The following is an 18,990-nucleotide window of genomic DNA, read 5'->3' as shown; positions in this document are numbered from 1 at the left end:
CCGCTCTCTAACAAAAGTAACACTGCACACTGAGGCCAAAAATCCTTTAGCAATGATAGACCTCCCAAGATAGCTCAGTCAGTAGAGTATGAGACACTACAATCTCAGGGTTGTTGGTTAGAGCCCCACATTGGGCAAAGGATTCCTGCATTGCAGGGGGTTGGACTAGATGACTCTCATGGTCCCTTCCAACTCTACAGTTCTATGATTCCAAGACACTGCAAGCTTCACAGTTCTTAAAAGGCTGCCCTGTGGCTTACAGCAACTAAGTTCATTCTTCCTCAGCCTCCCAAGGGTGACCATATATAGGGAAGGTCATTCAAATATCAATGGATGACATTTTACCCATGGATAGCATTTTATGCATTCCTCCAAGCTCAAGAAAGTAGAGTATTACGTCACCAGCCTAAGCTTATGGGATAGAGCATGGAACAAACGTTACAGAGTGCTGGAATTAACCCTACTATCTGGGATTCAGATTTTATGTTGTAGTACATTTTCTGCATCGGCAGGAGGTTTGACTGGCTGACCTCTGAGCTCCGCTTCAGCTCTATGAGTGGCACAAACAATGATTCACTTAAGGATTATGCAATAATAGCTTTTTGCAAGCTTTCAAGAAGGGTACAACATCAATTTGAGGTCCAAGAATTTTCAAATGATAATGAATTATTCTTTGCAAATGCAAATCACACAATGCATTTTGAAAATGAGTGTCAGGTCTGTCAAAGTCTGCCATTCTAACTGCAGAAACAGCAACTTGAATGTCTAGGCAACTGATAAAGCAATCACTACCTTACTCACCTCTGATTGCTGGTACTTCTTGTTCTGTAGTTTGCTGACAAAACATGAGAACAAAACAAGAGACCTTTCTTTCTACAAGAACTTCCTGACAGTAAGAGCTGTTCAACAGTGTAATTTGCTGCCAAGGAGTGTGGTGGAATCTCCTTCTTTGGAGGTCTTTAAGCAGAGGCTTGACAAGTCATATGTCAAGAATGCTTTGGAGGTGTTTCCTGCTTGGCAGGGGGTTGGACTGGATGGCCCTTGTGGTCTCTTCCAACTCTATGATTCTATGACCTATGCTTTCAAACAGACTTCCAACTAAATAAATGTGACAGACAAGAGATACTGAAAGAAAAACCAGCCAGGGAAGTTGGAGGCAAGTATTTAAATTCCACTTTAAATAATTGGAAGTTTTGTAAGAAGCCGAAGAATGTCAACTTTTATTTTAAAATATTTCTGTTCATCATGCTACATTTTCACATGGTAAAAAGTAACACAGGATCATCTAATAAAGGACAGCTCTAAGACCACTTTGCACCTGATGGATCTGCATGGCAATGCAGGCAGCTCCGAACATTCAAAAGTCCACTTCTTCTGTTATCCACAACTGAAATGCCATTTTGCTGCATATTTATCCTACATAAAAATGTCCCTACAGCTGTGACTTGGGGCAGCCTGGCACTGATTTCCATTATGAGAAAATAACCATTATAAGAAGAAACCTTAAAAAACCTGACCCCAAGAAGCGTTTCTCAAATGCAGCCACTTTTATAAAGACAGCATGTTGAATCTAGAGCAGCCTGGAAGTGAATACACAGGACAGGGCAAACATTTAGAGTATTCTGTAGCACTGGTGATTAGCAAGGACAAGTATTTTAGAAAAGACATTTTTCATTCTCTTGCAAAGATTTTATGAAATATATCAGTACGAGAAGGGAAGATTGTCAAGCATCTAACTACTTATGTACTCTTGCCAAAGTGTACATTAGAGTATAGCTTGAAGTTATGCCAAACGCAGAGTGCAATTCAATTCATGTGCTTTTGTCTTCCACATACAGGAAGCTACATCTGTCAAAGGATGTCAAGGAAGACTGTTTCCCCTCATCTGTCCAAATAATCATTGTAAGCATTTCTTTGTTTCGAAACCAGAAATGAAAGCCTCAGTTTTCCTGCCCATTATTCCAAAAATATCAGCTATCAACCAGCCACACAAAGAAAAACACGCCGTCTTGGCCTAATATGGGCTAAATGACTAAATTATTAGAGACTAAAAATAAGCTTCTTAAAGCAAAGCTTTATTTGTAGTCTAATGAAGAGATGAATACAAACACTAAATTAAACAAAGGAAACTGTATTAAACATTACGTCTGAAAAGCTAAGACTGAAAAGCTAAATGAGAACCCTATTGCCACTGGCTTGCTCTCATGAACCATGAGCCAGACTCCTGGATATATTTAGATTTGCCTGCATTGTGTGCGTAAGTCTACCTCCCAGTCCCAGTCTACTGTAAACAAGATGAAAGAGATTCACAGGTCCTATCCACTAACGTCAGCTGTCAACTTTTACAATATTGTGTCTTGAAATGAGGTGAATTTGGTATGACCTTAGAGGTAGAATGTTGTTAATCACAGACGCTTCAGGGTTGGTAAAGTCAACTTCAGGGTTTTGTATTTGTTTGTTTTTAAATGGAAATATGGAATAATAAAAAGTTTTACAGACAGCAGAACCAAGCTAGCAACTGGTTATGCTAAATTTAGCTTGCTAAGAGGTGTTTTCTTCTCTCCTCATCCCCACAGATGCATGTTAACTGGAAAATGAGGAACATGGAGGAATGACACCTGCGGCAATGGAATGGGACTTGGGAGCAGGAAGAGAAGGGGCTAGGGGTATTATCTGGCCATACCCAATCATCTGGCAATACTAGGTGTTAACCAGACCTCTTAACTTCTAAATGTACAAACTGTGGCACACACCCCATGGATGCATGTGTTTGGGACAAGACAAAGCGTGTGCAAGGTTTCTGAGAGGAAGAGGATCTCCTTAGTCAAGTTTAGGCATTGCTGTCTCTAAGGGAGACAGACCTGGCATAAAATACAGATGGGGCTAGGGTGATGAAGTTTCAAGGAGAGAGAGGATCATACCTTAACTTTTTCTCCAACTCCTAGCAACTGAGGCTTGACATTGCAGCTATCACTTACTCTGTGCTTCGGAAACATTTTCTGCCATATATAAAAGAGTGTGCCTGAAATTATGTGCAAGGATCGCTATATCATACATCTAACAGCTAACAAGCATTGAGTTATGGGGTACAGAAAGGGCTGCTGATTAGAAAAAGGCTTTGAGTTCAAAATGTCTGATCAACAGGGCTTCAGCTACAATATTCCAAATTGAAAATGTGCAGAAATTTTAGATGGAACATCCCTTACCAGCCTTTCGGATGTTAAGATCTGCAAAGGGCCTCTCTCTGCTTTCAGAAGTGCAGGGAATGGCAGCCCAGACGAAGGCTTTTTCCATTGGAGCTCCTAACTTGTGGAACTCCCTCCCCTCAGAGGTGCACATAGCAGCCTCATTGTACAACCTCTGTCATATGTTGAAGATGCACCTCTAGCCTTTCTTTGACAGCATAGGTCCCAATTTGGCCTGTGAGGCAATTTCCCCCAAACTCACCCCCCATCCACCCATCTGCCCCACAAGTGGTGTGGGGAATCAGTTGACGGATGGTGACTTCAACCTGCTAGACTGGCTGTGTGACTGAGTTCCTTGATCCCTGCAGAAAGCAACTTTGCTAGCTCAGCAACTTTGCTAGCCAAGCATGAGATAGGCCCTGTCTAATCTCTAAAAACCGTTTTATGGGCAAGATGTTCAAGGGCATTCTGGCAGCTTGATCCAGTTTTCCTGGAGGAAACTATTTATCTTGATCCTTGATCCTTTTTGATTTCCACCCTGGTTATAGACGGAAATTGCCTTGGTATCCTGGTGGATAACCTTCACCCAAAGATGGATGGTAAGAATATGAATCTGTGTCTCTAATCAACATTCAATACCATCAGCCACAGTATTAGTCTGAGCCAACTATGTAGTTCTAGTTACAGGTAGGTAGCCGTGTTGGTCTGACGTAGTCGAAACAAAATAAATAAAAAATCCTTCCAGCAGCACCTTAAAGACCAACTAAGTTTTTATTTTGGTATGAGCTTTCGTGTGTATGCACACTTCTTCAGATACACTGAAATAGAAGTCCCCAGACGCTGGGGGTGAAGGACGTCTGGACCTACAAATACTGCTGGTCTCCAACTCACTTCAGGTCCCACAAGCATAGCTAATGTTTGGGGATTATGTGAGTTATAGTCCAGCAGCAAATGGAGGACCAAAAGAGAGCCACCCCTGATCTATGTAAACATCTGGAGCTTGGGGGATCATCAATATTGCTTTCGCTTTTTCATTCAGGTTGTAGGGAGATAGTGGAAAGTCTCAACCGTACTCATTATGGTGCATCAAGGTGTATGCACTGAAACATAACCGAGAAGACAAAAGTACTGCTGGACAGTGAATCAGTCTATTCAGAGACAGGTGTACATTTTGTTTCAGGTGATGACTCCCGTTTCCTTTAAAAGAAGTTAGTGCTGATCACTTTGAAAGGAAAAAGATCTGATCATTACAAACACTGAAACACAGTGCAGTTTGCAAAGTGGAAGTGTTTTGCTACAGGTGTGAGGCAACTGCCCCCACTCCACTCCCACAGAAATAAAAAAAATAAAAAAATACCTGCTGCAAGATTACAATGAAGACATGTGAGCTGAAACCCAAATATAGATCCTATTTTTGGACAGTTGCATTTAGTGATGCATGCAACTTACATATATTATTTTAAAGAACACTTTATATAGCTTGAAAGGGGAAGTAAAGATTGGAATAAATTAAATCTAGTTCCAAGGTAATGATAACAGAGCTGGTGAATGACTACAGTATAAGCCCACCCATTTTGTTAAAAGCTTGCATTTTACTAGGAATTGTGCAACTTTTGGAATTTGATATATGAAGAATTGAAAAAATTATTTAAAAGTACCTTTAAGAAAAAGCCTGAGATATTTTTATTAAATTTAATACCAGAAAAAATTAAAACAACAAAAAGGATATTACTTATGTATGGATTAGTGGCAGCGAGGATCCTGATAGCCCGAAATTGGAAATCAGATAAAGTACCAAATATAGCAGATTGGCAAACATTGATGGTAGAATATATTCAATTGGCAACAACATCAGCAAGAATAAGGGGGCAAACAAGACAAAAAGCAAAAAAGGAATGGGAGATGTTTGAAGAATATTTATTAAAAAACGGAATATCAAAATCCCTAATAGCAGGCTTAGGCTGAATCTGATTTATTATGCATGAAAAAAGTATTAAGTAGTTAATATATTATTGAATGTGAGATAATTTGGGGGGGGGGAATGAATTACAGACTGGATAATTGGAAGATCGATTTCTTTTCTTCTATTTCTTTTTAAAATTGTCCTTTTCCTTTTGTATTTTTACTTTTATTTTTCACTTTTGTTCCTGTAATGGGTTTTCTTTTCTTTTCTTTTTTTGTGCTATATATTGTCTGTCTGGGGAAAGTGTGTATGTATGTAGTATGAAATGTTTGTAATTATACCTTTTTTAAAACAATAAAGATATTTTCTCAAAATAAAAAAGGGAATTGTGCCCTTGTAGACCACTTTTCACCATACTGGTTTCCATTCATTTCAATGGGGAACAGAAAAAAAATGTGAGTATTTGCAGCAAAACTGCCTCCCACACCAACTCTAAGTGATCTGATTCACCTTCAAATTATCAAGATATTCCAGGGGAAGCAATGTGTCTCGGTGTGCAAAGTGCACAGAAACTCACCGCATCCCAACCCCATGTCCTGCAGTGGGAAGACTCCATGAGTACACAAAGGTTCATGTTGAAGAAGTTCATTTTAATCCAGAAAGAGGCTTGGAGGAACTAACACACCCCAAGGCTCTGTTTTTAGGGCAGAACTGCACTACCTGCAACACTTTTTGCTCATGTACAGTACAGTATACATAAATGATGCCCTGTGGTTGTGTGTTTAGGAATAAAAGGTACATAAAATGCAGTCTTTGAGGTAATGGTGATTTGAACCCAAGTTCTAATTAATTAATCTATGGCCTTTTAAACAGTGTGTTGGGGGTGGTGCTATTGTTTTTGTTTGTTACTATGTTATGTATTTATACTGTAAATCACCCTGTGGTCCCTGGATGGCCGCAATCATGAATTTAGGTAACTAAATGTATATGTATAGATTTAAAAATCTGAGCATACAGTGCACTGACCTAGCAATGGCCACTATAACTATCATATGATACAGTTTACAGATCTATCACCCTACATCTTCATGTAACCCTGTATTGTCCAATTAAAAAGCAGGTAAGTATAACTTCAGTCATTGCCATCTTTGGCAATTACTGTTCTGTTCTGATTCAAATGTGTGTGTGTGGGAAACAACTTTCATTTAAAAATTAGTGTTATAAATAGAGGACAGAGCATCAGAAATGCTGGGGGGGGAAGTATGTGAAAAACTTATTTTGCCTGGTTTTAATTTTTTTCTATGGGATTTTAGGCTGCTCTTATATCTTTCGTTTTTGTTAGTGGTATTTCAAACATTCTGTATCCTTCTGTTTTAATTAATCTCACAGTTGTATAGAAACCATAGAATTGTAGAGTTTGAAGGTACCATCAAGTCCAACCCCCTGCGTTGCAGGAATATGCAGCTGTAGATCGAACCTACAACCTTGGCATTATCAGCACCATGCTCTAACAACTGAGCTATCCAGTGGTGCCAGTAAATTGTAAATTGTGCACAAGTACAGTACTTGATTATGTTAGCTGCCTGGAAACCTCAATGAAGGGTGGAATATAATTATTCAAATAAAAATTCGCAAACCTCCCATATTATCGTTTCTTCTGTTGTCATTATTAGACTTCTCTTAGCAAAAAGGAAGCAACTGGCTACAGAGTTTAAAATACAATACAATACAACACTGAACTTATGATCAAATCTTTACTGGTCCCGCCCCCCCCCCAAAAAAAATCACTCATGTGATCTGGAAAAATATAAATGAGATAGAAAATGTTTCCTACCACTACAGTCTAAGGGACTTTCCAGATTATTCTTTTTTTTTGCTGAGTGAACCTGAATGGCCAAATACCAATCCTATGCAGCGTTCTTGTAAGCAAACCCCACTACATTCAGTGGAACGTCATTTCCATGTATCCAGCCAATATCCACGCCAGAGAAAATTGTGTTTCCCCCCCAAAACCAAACCAAAATGCCCAAATGCTGACATCAAAGGTACTGTACCTAGTAACTCTTGATTAGAGTTTACCATGGTCATCTACTGGCAAAACAACATCAAACCTGTGGTTACGTAAAATACACTCAACAAACACACAAGGCATAACCAGCTGTGTTCCTACATAAATAAAATATATTTTTCACTATATCAAATAACTCATGGAGTTCAACGGAAATGACTCATAAAGTTCAATGGAGTAAGTAGAAGACCCAGTAGATCAGTTCATGAACATACAAAGACACAGGTGGAATAGATACAGTGGTACCTCGGTTTATGAACACAATTGGTTCCGGAAGTCTGTTCATAAACTGAAGCGTTCATAAACTGAAGCGAACTTTCCCATTGAAAGTAATGGAAAGTGGATTAATCCGTTCTAGACGGTCCGCGGAGTAACCGTTCATAAACTGAAGCGAACTTTTCCATTGAAAGTAATGGAAAGTGGATTAATCCGTTCCAGACGGGTCCGTGAAGTACTTAAATTGAAGCGTTCATAAACTGAAACATGGGTGTAATTGGTTCCGGAAATCTGTTCATAAACTGAAGCGTTCATAAACTGAAGCGAACTTTCCCATTAAAAGTAATGGAAAGTGAATTAATCCGTTCCAGATGGGTCCGCGGCGTTCATAAACCGAAAATTCATAAACCGAGGTGTTCATAAACCGAGGTTCCACTGTACTAGTAAATGTGTGGACCTCGTGAATGAACTGATCTGTGAATGAGCTGATCTACTGGGTCTTCTGCTTACTCCGTTGAACTTTATGAGTCATTTCCATTGAACTCCATGAGTTATTTGATATAGTGAAAAATATATTTTATTTATATAAGAACACAGCCAGTTACGTCTTGTATGTTTGTTGAATGGTCATCTACTGGGCACTGCCCATGACACAACTGGCAGCAAGTGATGCGAGCCATTTTTGCCGCATTTGGACATAGCGCTAACCCACCCTTCCCAAGTCTGGTGCCCTTCTGATGTTTCGGACTGTAATTCCTATTAGCACCAGCCAGCATGGCCAATAGTTGATGGGGTGGTAAGAGCTATAATCCAACAACATCTGGAAGATACCAAGTCTGGGAAGTGCTGCACTAAGTCTTTGGTTTGTTGAACAAGCCAGCATCAAACACACAGCTGTTCAAACAACCCAGTTTGTTGCCCCAGCTTGCCCTGTGAATACCCAACAACTACGCCTAACCTTTTGTGTTGCCTAAAAAGGCATCACTCCATGCCCAGTTCTCTTATCACTGGCTAGCTGTAGAAATGGTACAGGGAACACAAACCCTCTCCTTATGGGAAATCTTCCACAGCTCTTGGCAAAACCCGAAGAAGAACCTTCCTAAAGCATTCCTCCCTTCCATCATTCCTATCATGACAGTCCTCTTCGTAATGGATAAGTACTGAAACGTATAGATTTATAAACTGTATCAAAGGCTCTATCATTTACCACTGGGATTTCTTTTAATTAAATGGAGTGTAGAGTACATGTAATGTAGTAGCCATCTCTCTGTGAAAGCTAGCTTATCTACTACTGAGCAAAGGAGCAGACTGGAAGTGAAATAACAGGCAAAGTTCATGTGCTGAACCATTTTGGCCACTATCTTTTGTTGTTATTGTAGTTAAGAACTTCAGCTGAATTGAATTTGGTAAAGGCTGTAAACATTAAAACAGAAAAGTGCACGTGAGTGCTGAAAACTGTTAACTTATTGTAAAGAAAATAGTAACGAAATACACTTACCAGCCCACTTAAAGCTACAATCCAGATGTAAGACCCAGAAGTTAAAAGCTACAAGACAAAAACACACAGTTTAAAAATGCAACTTATATTACACAATGCTTTGGTTGACTATTGCTATCAATAAATGAAGTAGCAGATATCACAGTAAATCTGCGTAAGTAGGAAAGTGATTGAAACCGAAGGAGATAGAACAAGAAACAAAGCTAGACCACAACCAATGAAAACACCTGTGTGGAAACAATTTACCAATTAAATATTTTGGAATATGGTGTTTCACTAATGGTGCCTGGTTGGTGGGGGGGGGGAGGGGGTTGAGGGGTTGAGTCCAACTGCGTATATAAAAAGGAGAGGGAGAATACAGTTGAAAAACCATGCACCAATCTGCTGACGATTGTTGTGCTGCAAAGTGCAACTGGATCTGACCATTTTTTCTTCAGAATTTACTTCTACGGGCAATGATGAACTGAAAGACTTTTCTTCATTAGACTCCCCATCTCTACTATTTAAAAACCATGGGTAAAATACTTTAAACAGAGAGAAGGGTTGGAAAGTAGATATGAAGTTGCAGAAAGATGAAACGCAAGAAGATGCTGAAGCCAGGGAAAGAAGTATTTAAAAGGAAACGGTTGTGTATATAGTGCAGGAGAAGCAGAAATGAGTAATAACCTGACAGTGGCATATTCATTCCCCCTCTTCTGCAAAATGTTAATAAAAAACCAACCCCAAAATAAACATGGAACAGATGAATAAAAAACTGGCAATTTCCACTGGCAGTTGCATTTGTTTTATAAATTATGCTATTGTTATGTGCAGCTCTTCAATCTTTTTAGAACTTTCGGTGTGTAACTCTTTCTAGATTAAATATTATTATTTTTTCAACAAGTCTTGCCACTGAATTCTGACAAACTGCTTGAATGTGTGCCATATGTTGGACAGGCATTTACCCGGCACGAGAAAAGCACATTCAAATGACAAAACCACACAATCGAGCAAAATCTCTGTTGCACATGGTGAAGTTTTTAACGGCACACCTATCAGTTTGTCATGATAAGAAAGGAAAGCACAGCAAGAATAACTGAAGCTGAGATAAACATCTAGACTAGATGCTAGCAGTTATCGCCTTACTTGTAAGATAAAAATGATCAAAATAACAGACTTTGCAGACCATGTACTTTATTTTCCTCTGTTATTAGGAATAATGAATGGCTCTGTCAGCAGAGCCAGGTTTGAGGCTATACTCATGGGATGCCTTTCCACTTTAAGATTCCAAACATCAGCATCTGAGCTGAAGTGTATTAAGCAGAATGCACTGCTCTGTTAATTGTTCAGACGACAGAGACTTCACATCTATACCAGGTCTGGCTGACCTAGGTCCCTAAGACTCCCAGTTCAAGGCCCAGGGGCTCCAGTAGCCTCCAGTTTTCTTAATTTGTTTAAAATACTCATTTTTAAACTCCAAGGAGAACCATCTCACCCTACCTAATCAATAAAATTTTGACAATGGGAAATACTACAGACATGCACATAGCTGCCAAGCCTCCCATATTCCCCGGGAAACCCCCGTTTTACCAGCCGTTTCCCGCTGGCAGCCCGGATTTTAAAAAAACCCCGTAAATCCCGCGGATTCTTACCGACCCAGGGGAGGCTCCTTCTGCACATGTCTGGAATCTCTGGACATGCGCAGAAGGGATTTCTGACGCTGTGGCCATTTTGGAAATGGGCAGCGCATGCGTAGAAGCAACTTCCGGTGCTGCTCTGCCCAGTTCCAAAATGGCTGCAGTGCGACTTCCAGCGCTGCGGCCATTTTGGAAATGGGCAGAGCATGCGTAGAAGCAACTTCTGGTGCTGCTCTGCCCAGTCCGAAAATGGCCGCAGCGCGACTTCCGGTCGCAGCGCGACTTCCAACTACGGATTTTTCAATCTGGAAGTTGGCACCTATGCATGCAGAAAGTGGGCTATTACTAACCATAGCTGCCAAGTCTCCCGCTGAAAAATGCGGGATCAGCAGCGGCGTGGCACCGGAAGTCGCTACTACGCATGTCTGGACATGCGTAGAAGCAACTTCCGGTGCTGCGCTACCCATGTCTGGGCACCGGAAATTGGGCGGCGCCAGCACCCAAAATGGAGCCTCTGGCAGGTAGGAAATCCAGGGGATTTCCAGGATTTTTTTCCATTCAGGAGAACAGTGGGAAACTGATTAAAATCCGGGGGTTTCCCACGAGAAATGGGAGATTTGGCAGCTATGCCACTAACAGCTATGGAACAAGGTGCCTGGATTACCGTCACGAACATTTGCAAAATTAGCGAGCACTTCAGGTTCATCATGCAACCCCATGCACTGCAGCATGAATTGAAAAGTTTCCAATTCAAACAATTATATTGTGTCTTTGGACTAAATATTTGGAAACAGATTATATAATACGGGGGAGTTCTGGAAAACACTGCAAGGAAATGAAAGTTGCTGCACTGCTAAGTAAATGAAAAGCAAGCAAATCAATACATACTGTACCTGCAAACCCAATATATAGACCAGTGTCTTGTTTGTGATGGAAAACTGGCCTAGAATTTGTGTCACTTGCACTCTTGGAATGGAGCAATAAAATGGTACAAAAAGAGCAAATACAGGGCCCAAGCTGTTGAGACAAAATACAGTACAAAAATGGGGGGTCAATCGAATTTGTACAAAAAGGCTTCAGCCTCTCTCCCTTGACTGAATTTGAAGTCGAAACATGTCTCTCAATGTATTAAAAATGTTAAATGCTGTGCCTATCTTATTTAGAGCAAAAATTCTAAGAATGATCAGAGGCTTTCCACTCCCCAGATTGATGACAACAACCCAGAAGGCTGAGAGAAAGACCCTTGCCTGCTTCCCATCTACACAACCCTGTCCATCAGTAAAACTGCTATTGCTGGATGAAGAATGATGAACCAGGTCCACTCTCATCTTAGCACCTATCTAGCACATCAGAGGTGAGTGATTTCACCTGCCTCTTTTCTGCATCCTTTTTTCTTCTTCATACTTGGTTTTTTTGAAGAACAACCAAGAGACAGAAAGTAGGAACTGGCTTTCACAGAAAGACTTGTTTAGAAAACTGTGCCCTATAAAAGCAGTAGGAATATATTCATAGCTGCCAAGTTTTCCCTTTTCTCGCGAGAAAGCCTATTCAGCATAAGGGAAAATCCCTTTAAAAAATGGATAACTTGGCAGCTATGAATATATTTCAGTATAACAATGGTAGCTTATTTTGAGTAGCTACTTTTACTTAAAGAGCAAACAACAAAAGAGCATAAAACACATAATATTTCCGGGGGGGGGGCAGGGGGCGGGATGCAGTTTATCAAATTCAAGTAGAAGAAAAGCAAGAAAACAGGAATTTCAAAACTCTGATTCACAGCCCTTTTCAAGACACATCACCACCTATTTAGTATCTCTGTGAATAATAACATGAAACCATGTGCGTAGAGGTGAAATCTCAAGACCAAAACACACAAGTTTTTTTATTGCAGCAAGGTCACACCCAGTTATTTTTTTCAGAAGCATTTCTCTAGCTCTCCCACTTTGTTGCACATACACAAGGTACTTTGAGTTATTTTGTTCTCTCTTAAGCACATTCTCCTGCAAAGAGCAAATGTTCTCTAGCCTCATACATTCTCTTAGCATCATCTCCCTCAAAGGATAGAGAGCAATACTGCAGCTGGGTGAGCAAGGGGCCAAATGTCCTTGTTTCTTGTGCTGCTTTTCACAGACCTGGTGACATGCATTTTCTCCTCTGCTGTGCTGTCTCACTGATTCTATCTTTAGTGTCTGGCCATGCTCGGGAGCAGTGGCTCTAAGAGAATAGTGCTACTGCCATACTGGTTTTGCGGGAAACTTTAAGACAGGCAGCCATGCTTGTGTACGGGGCTTGAGGCCAAGACTGTGGTGCAACGCATAAAAGAATATGATCCAGGCAGTGGCGTAGTGAGGTGATGCAACACCCAGGGTGGCAAATTGCAATGCACCCGGGGGGGAGCGGGGGCGCTACGTAAGAACGCATGCGTTGTTACATGGTGGGGAATCACCGCCCCTGCGCCTCCAAAGCCGCGCACCTCCAGCGCCAAGCTCGAGGTAGAAAACCCGCTCGGTGCGGCATACCCGCCACACCAAGCGGGCTTTTTACCTGGAGTTTGGAGCTTTGGAGTCGCGGGGGGGCAGCGATACCCCACCACGTAATGACACATGCACAGTGGAACCTGGGGCGGACAGCCCCCATCGCCCCCCCCCATTGCAACGCCCCTGGATCCAGGAAACTGCAGTGCTCATGTACGTTTTGTGTGGTCTTAGGCAAATCACTCTTTACGGAAGTATTACTAGCTTTGCAAATGTAAACAAACAAACAAACCATTAAAACAGAACACCAGCATTTCCTCAAAAGCCAGTCAAGGCTTCCTCCTTCAGTTACAACAAGAGCCCTCAGAGAGCTGCTACCTCATTTGATTGAAGGAGGTAGCCAGTGGTCTTCTAAAGTCAGCATCAAGTCTCAGGTGTACATTACTGGTACTGTATTCTGTTTCGCCATAAATCAACAGAGCATTGGCCTGGGGAGGCATTAGAACCTCAAATCAGAAAATTGTTGGTGAGCTATATTTTTAAGGACATTTTAAAAATTAACATTCTGACACGCGTAATGCAAGTCAGTGTGGTGCCCTTGCATGTAAAAAGGTTTTTAATATGGAAAATACCAGTAGAAAACGGAAAATGCAGTCCTATCTAATATGTTTGAAAAAGATAAGAGAGCCCAGTATGTATTCTGTCACATGGCAACAACTAATCACAACCAAGGTTCTGGTAGTGCAGGGGTTCTCGTATGGCAGACAAGAAATTGAATGTCAGCTGTATTTCCCCCCTATAATTCCAGTGAAGCCAGTGTGGTGTAGTGGTTAAGAGCAGTAGACTCGTAATCTGGGGAACCGGGTTCGCGTCCCCACTCCTCCAAATGCATCTGCTGGGTGACCTTGGGCTAGTCACACTTCTCTGAAGTCTCTCAGCCCCACCCACCTCACAGGGTGTCTGTTGTGGGGGAGGAAGGGAAAGGAGAATGTTAGCCGCTTTGAGACTCCTTCGGGTAGTGATAAAGCAGGATATCAAATCCAAACTCTTCTTCTTCATCTTCATCATCCATCTGTATAAAGCCATGTGTGGACAGGTCTTTGATAACGAAGATGCACAGGCAAAAAATTATCCAGAAGCATCCTAACCATGTAGTTCCTTATTCTCTGTGCTTTTGAGGTTTTGCAACTCTCTATCACAATGCCCATTTCTTGTTACGTAATATGTTTACTTACAGAAGAGGTTTCTGTCAAAGTGCTTGTATATATAAAATAAGTTCAGCCTTGTCTGCACATGCACCAAAATAAGACTATAAGGTGGATCAGATTAATGGTCTATCTCACCTAGCATCCTGTTTTACAGTGGCAGCTTCAAGCATTTGGGAAGCCTACAAGCAAGCATGAAGGCAACAGCTCCTCTCTGTTGCTTGCCCCTTCCCTCAGTCATTAGTATTAACAACTACATTACCTCTGAACAGAGAGCCTATATTTACAAGTCATGGTGAATAACCACAGCAAATTCCTGAGGTTATTTATGCACTGTGTGAATAAGCACTTTCTTTGGTCTGTCCTGACCTTACTGTGAAAAGCTGAGTTCTAGTACAATGTTCTAGTATTGAGTTCAACATAGAAGACTCTCTCTCTATCCCCTTTTTCCATACTATAAGTCTCTATAAACCTCTGTCACAGGAAGGGGCGTAGGAAAAGGGGGGGCGGTCCTCCCCACGTGTCATCCCTGGGGGGGGGGGTGTGACAAAATCCTGGCAGGGCGCGATTGCGGGTGCGATCGCCACCGCACCAGATTGCACCACTCTGGGTGCCCAAGAGGCTAGCTCCGCTGCTGGTGACAGGCAGAGGCATGTTAGGATCTCTTACCCACAAGAAGGATCATGGCAGAGACACATGCCCGACTGGCATGTTCCCTCCCTCCTGGTCAATCGTTTGGGAGCTTCAAAAGCTTTCTTCAGCCTGAACATCACAGCGACTGATGCCTACTGACATCAGCACACTTACAGATCCGCAGAGTTTGCATACAGTAATTGCGTAACAGAACTCAGTAGCACAGCATTTGGCTAATCTACGTTTATTTACATATAAACACACACGGAGCACAGCAACATGGCTCCCTCTCTCTCTAGCATCAGGCAGCAAAGAGAAAGAACAAAGGACAATAGTCCCTCTTCAGGAAACACAGTAGCACAAACATCCTGTTTCCGTCACGTCCGACTGTGGAATGAAAACATATATCATCATGTGATAGACAACAATCCCATGAATGCAGACACGGGGAATGAATCTCTAACAAGGCATACCTAGACTCCCTTGTGCCCTTGCCCATCCCTTGTATTCTGCTGAGGTGCTCAGAAGAGCCTGCATGCCTCTTCTGAGCAGTGGAGGAGCAGCCCACCAAGTAAACAGATGGGCTGAGGCCAACCTGGTCAACCACTGGGTACGTCCCTGGTCACAGGGGTGGATAACCTTTTTTCAGCCCAAGGGCCAATGTGCCAGCAACCACAGGCCAGTGATGGAAGACTAAGAGGCAAAGGAGGGCATAGCAATGGATGCAATTCTTTCCTTTGTAGAGTAGGCTACATTCCAGTCATAGAAAAATCAGAGGTCTCTACATCATTCAATCCGCCATCAACACAAGCAAGTGACATTGTCACAGTTTAAAAACACATGCCAGCCAGGCAAAAACAGTCAAGTGCAGAGCCAAGTCAGTAAGCGACACTGTTTTGGGGTAGAGTACCAGGGACTAGTAAGAGAGATCTGGAGAGCAAGATTTTGTTCCTGGGCCTGATGTTTCCAACCAGGCACTATCATGTCTCCTTTGCTGCCAAGTTTCTCTGACCTAAAAAGCATTAGTGTTTGGTCTTTTATTGTTTTTAAAACCCAGAGCTGCTGATATGAGGTGGGAGGAGAGACTTCATAATGAGGAGATGGGGATATTTGACAATAGGGTGCTGCATGTGCAGTCAAATTGTACAATCTATTTATCAGCTTTGAACTCTGTAACATCATTGTGCTGCATAAGTACTACTGTGCTAGAAGTTGATAGAGGGTAGAGTCAGGGAAAGGAGTTACAGTGGAACCTCTACTTACTACCATAATCCGTTCTAGCGGCCTATCCTTTAGGCTAAATGGGTCGCTGGTAGAAGCACCGTTGTGCGCATATGCAGACAACAGCAGCTGCTTCTGCGCGCGCGCAAATGGCAGAAGCCACTTCTGCCGTGCGTGAATTGCGGCAAACCCAGTATTTACTTCCGGGTTTGCTGCGGTCGCGACTTGGATCGGGCCCAAGTAGAGGCGGTCGTAAGTAGAGGTTCTACTGTACTTCAGTCCTGTCTGGAGTTTTGAGACTATAATTGTTTCCAACAGACAATGCAAAAGAGACTTTCCCATGATTATCAGACTTCCCCATTATCTCTGATCACATGGTATATGTATCGATGGTGGGGAGTCAAATGTTGAATGCACGTCAAAACTGAACATGTCAGGGGAAAGGGTAAAACTGTATGGAAAAGCATTCAGATATTTGGCATTTGAATCCAGCTGCAAATAAATGTCATGGCACTGTGGATTATGTAAATTTAAAAGCAGCTTCCTCCTTTTGGCCTGGCCAAAGACATTTTGCAGCCTGGAATGAAAGTTATTTCAGATGCAGAAACTGAGTGGACTCACAGTGGAACAACATCATCTGCTGTACCTGAGGGTAGATTAGGAGTAGAGGCGGATTTGGAGAGAGCAACTGGTTCAGTTGCACTGGGTGCAAAGCCTCAGTAGCACCACAGGGGGCTCTGCAACTATTATGTAAAATGGAAGTGAGAGGCCGGGGGCACCAAATTTTGGCATTGCACAGGGCTGAAATTTGAGACCCCAAGTTCCACCACTTTTTTTAGCAGGCTAGCTTCGGGGGCTGTTGCAGCCCCAACCCGAGGCAGCTGCCATATTGCTTAATGGCAGTGTACTTTGGAAACATGTTTTTTAAGCACAAACAAGAGCACCACAAATCACATAATCCATAAATGGAATCATGTTTAATGCATCATTGAAGTCGCACTAAGTACTATTTTGATCACATGCCTACATTTTTTAAAAAACAAAACACCTGAGCATTTCATTGCTTTTTGGAAAGACTATAGTATAAAATACTAAGCAGGTGACAGCTTATTAAAAATCACATAGCATATTAATAGCTTGCCTCTTAACACCAGTTAACTGTCAGCCTCTTAACACCAGTTAACTGTCAGTAATTGAACAAATATGACTGCAAACTTGATTACATTTACAACTCATGGACTGATTTGCATTAACTGGTGTGGAATTTACTTGTAAAAAACCCCCCACACTAAAATCAAGAGATGCTTCAGGGAATTGACATACATAGATACCCCAGGTAATTTCCTATGGAACGACTGCTTTTTAGTTTAGGCTTCTATCATCCCATTCATTATGTAACACAATTTCTTCTTTTTTAAGTCAGGAAGGTCCTGAAAACCCCACAAAGCAGATGATACAGAATACAGCACCATGGCCCTTTCAAAACATTTCCCATTTCTTTGTCACAGAAACCCACTAGATGCTTAAAGTTGTTTAGTCAGACCATGATATACAAAACCTATCTACCCCACAAAACCTCACTTTTCACCAAAACCTGATACTTGTTTCTAGGTAAACAAAACATTGGCTAAATGTCAAGTAAACATCACAATTCTTCCCTTTTTAGTGTGGGAAATTCTGCTTTGAGTGGCTTGTCTAGCTAATTAGATTTTATTTGTGGATGTGTACCCTTGCTTGCCCTAGGTGTCCTCTTACTGCTAAAGGAAAATCACACTCTCAATCCCATTTTATATGTGAACTTGCTGACCCGGCCACGCGTTGCTGTGGTTCTTTCCTGTGATTCACCCCACCCTGTCCCGATCCATGACGTATCCTGCCCCTTCTCCCTCCACCCCGGCTCATCCCTGTGTTTTGGTAGGATACCCTTCCCTCTGTTGTCCCTGGGGAGTGTTGCCCCCGCCCCCCAGTATCTCCATATCTTGGCCCCCACCCTTCAAAAAGGAACTGTTAGGTTCTGGGTTTTATTTCCCAGCATGCACTTTTGTCTGAGCCCTCTGTTGTCCCTGGGGAGTGTTGGCCCCTACCCCGGTATCTTCCTACATTGGCCCCCACTCTTGGAGAAAGAAATGTCAGTTTCTGGGTTCCATTTCCCAGTATTTACTTTTGTCTGAGCCCTCTGTTGTCCCCTCACCCCTGTATCTCCATACATTGGCCCCTGCGCACGCATCGTGAACATTTCTATATATTTAGATTACGGATTGGGGGTGATGATGCGCCCTGGGACGCAGAGAACTACTTTAAAAATCCCGAGCCGGGGGGTGTGTCAAATAGTGAAGCCCCACAACCCCGTAGCAACAGACAGGCCCAGACAGAAGGAGGGGGGGGTCATATGGGCCACTTGGCGCGGGCCTCTGAATCTAAATATATAGATGAGGAGAACACGCCCCCATGTATAAGATACCCTCTAATTTGGGAGACTCAACATTAAGAAAATGGGGGGAGGTTTTCCAGAGCTGTTGAGCTTTTTTTGGGGGGGGGACATTCATGCCACAAAGAAACCACCAAATGGCTGTCCACTCACCGCCAGCTACTGCCTATCGCCCGCCCAAATGCCGCTGCAACACCCAATCAAAAAAAGGCCTTGCCACAGTAACAAAATCCTCGTCTTATACATGGAAAAGTATGATGCCTTGCTGCCATCATGATATGAAGTCTGGACCTTGGTGTCAAGAACCATTTCATGGTACAATGCCCTCACAAGAGGGCTGAGATTTTGATATTTGCAACAACGCTGAGCATCCACACCATAGCCCATCCGGCAAAAATATAAACACCTTCATCTTACAGTAGATATCATATCTAGCAATTTTAACTTTCCCCTCTGCTTTTCTGACCTTTTTTTTTGGGGGGGGAACTGATGAAGTAAGGTTTGGTCTATGAAAACCACGATCTGTCGGTTTCTTTTTTAAAG

The 18,990-nt window shown here is 42.2% G+C and overlaps 1 protein-coding gene across 1 annotated transcript in view; it reads right to left on the bottom strand.

Moving 5' to 3' along the window:
• UBAC2 (UBA domain containing 2) overlaps positions 1 to 18,990 on the bottom strand; it is an 83,787-nt gene that overhangs the window by 22,597 nt on the left and 42,200 nt on the right. The window contains exons 5-6 of the mRNA XM_035114308.2: positions 11,380 to 11,503; positions 8,871 to 8,918 (exon numbers count right to left, since the gene is read on the bottom strand). Of these exons, the coding sequence (XP_034970199.1) occupies positions 8,871 to 8,918; positions 11,380 to 11,503 (172 nt within the window). The remainder of the gene's footprint in view (positions 1 to 8,870; positions 8,919 to 11,379; positions 11,504 to 18,990) is intronic.

The sequence above is a fragment of the Zootoca vivipara genome, chromosome 4, assembly GCF_963506605.1.
Source record: "Zootoca vivipara chromosome 4, rZooViv1.1, whole genome shotgun sequence".
In the NCBI taxonomy this organism is placed as follows: Eukaryota; Metazoa; Chordata; class Lepidosauria; order Squamata; family Lacertidae; genus Zootoca; species Zootoca vivipara.
Note: the sequence above shows the minus strand (reverse complement) of the source record. Positions and strands in the feature narration are given on the sequence as shown.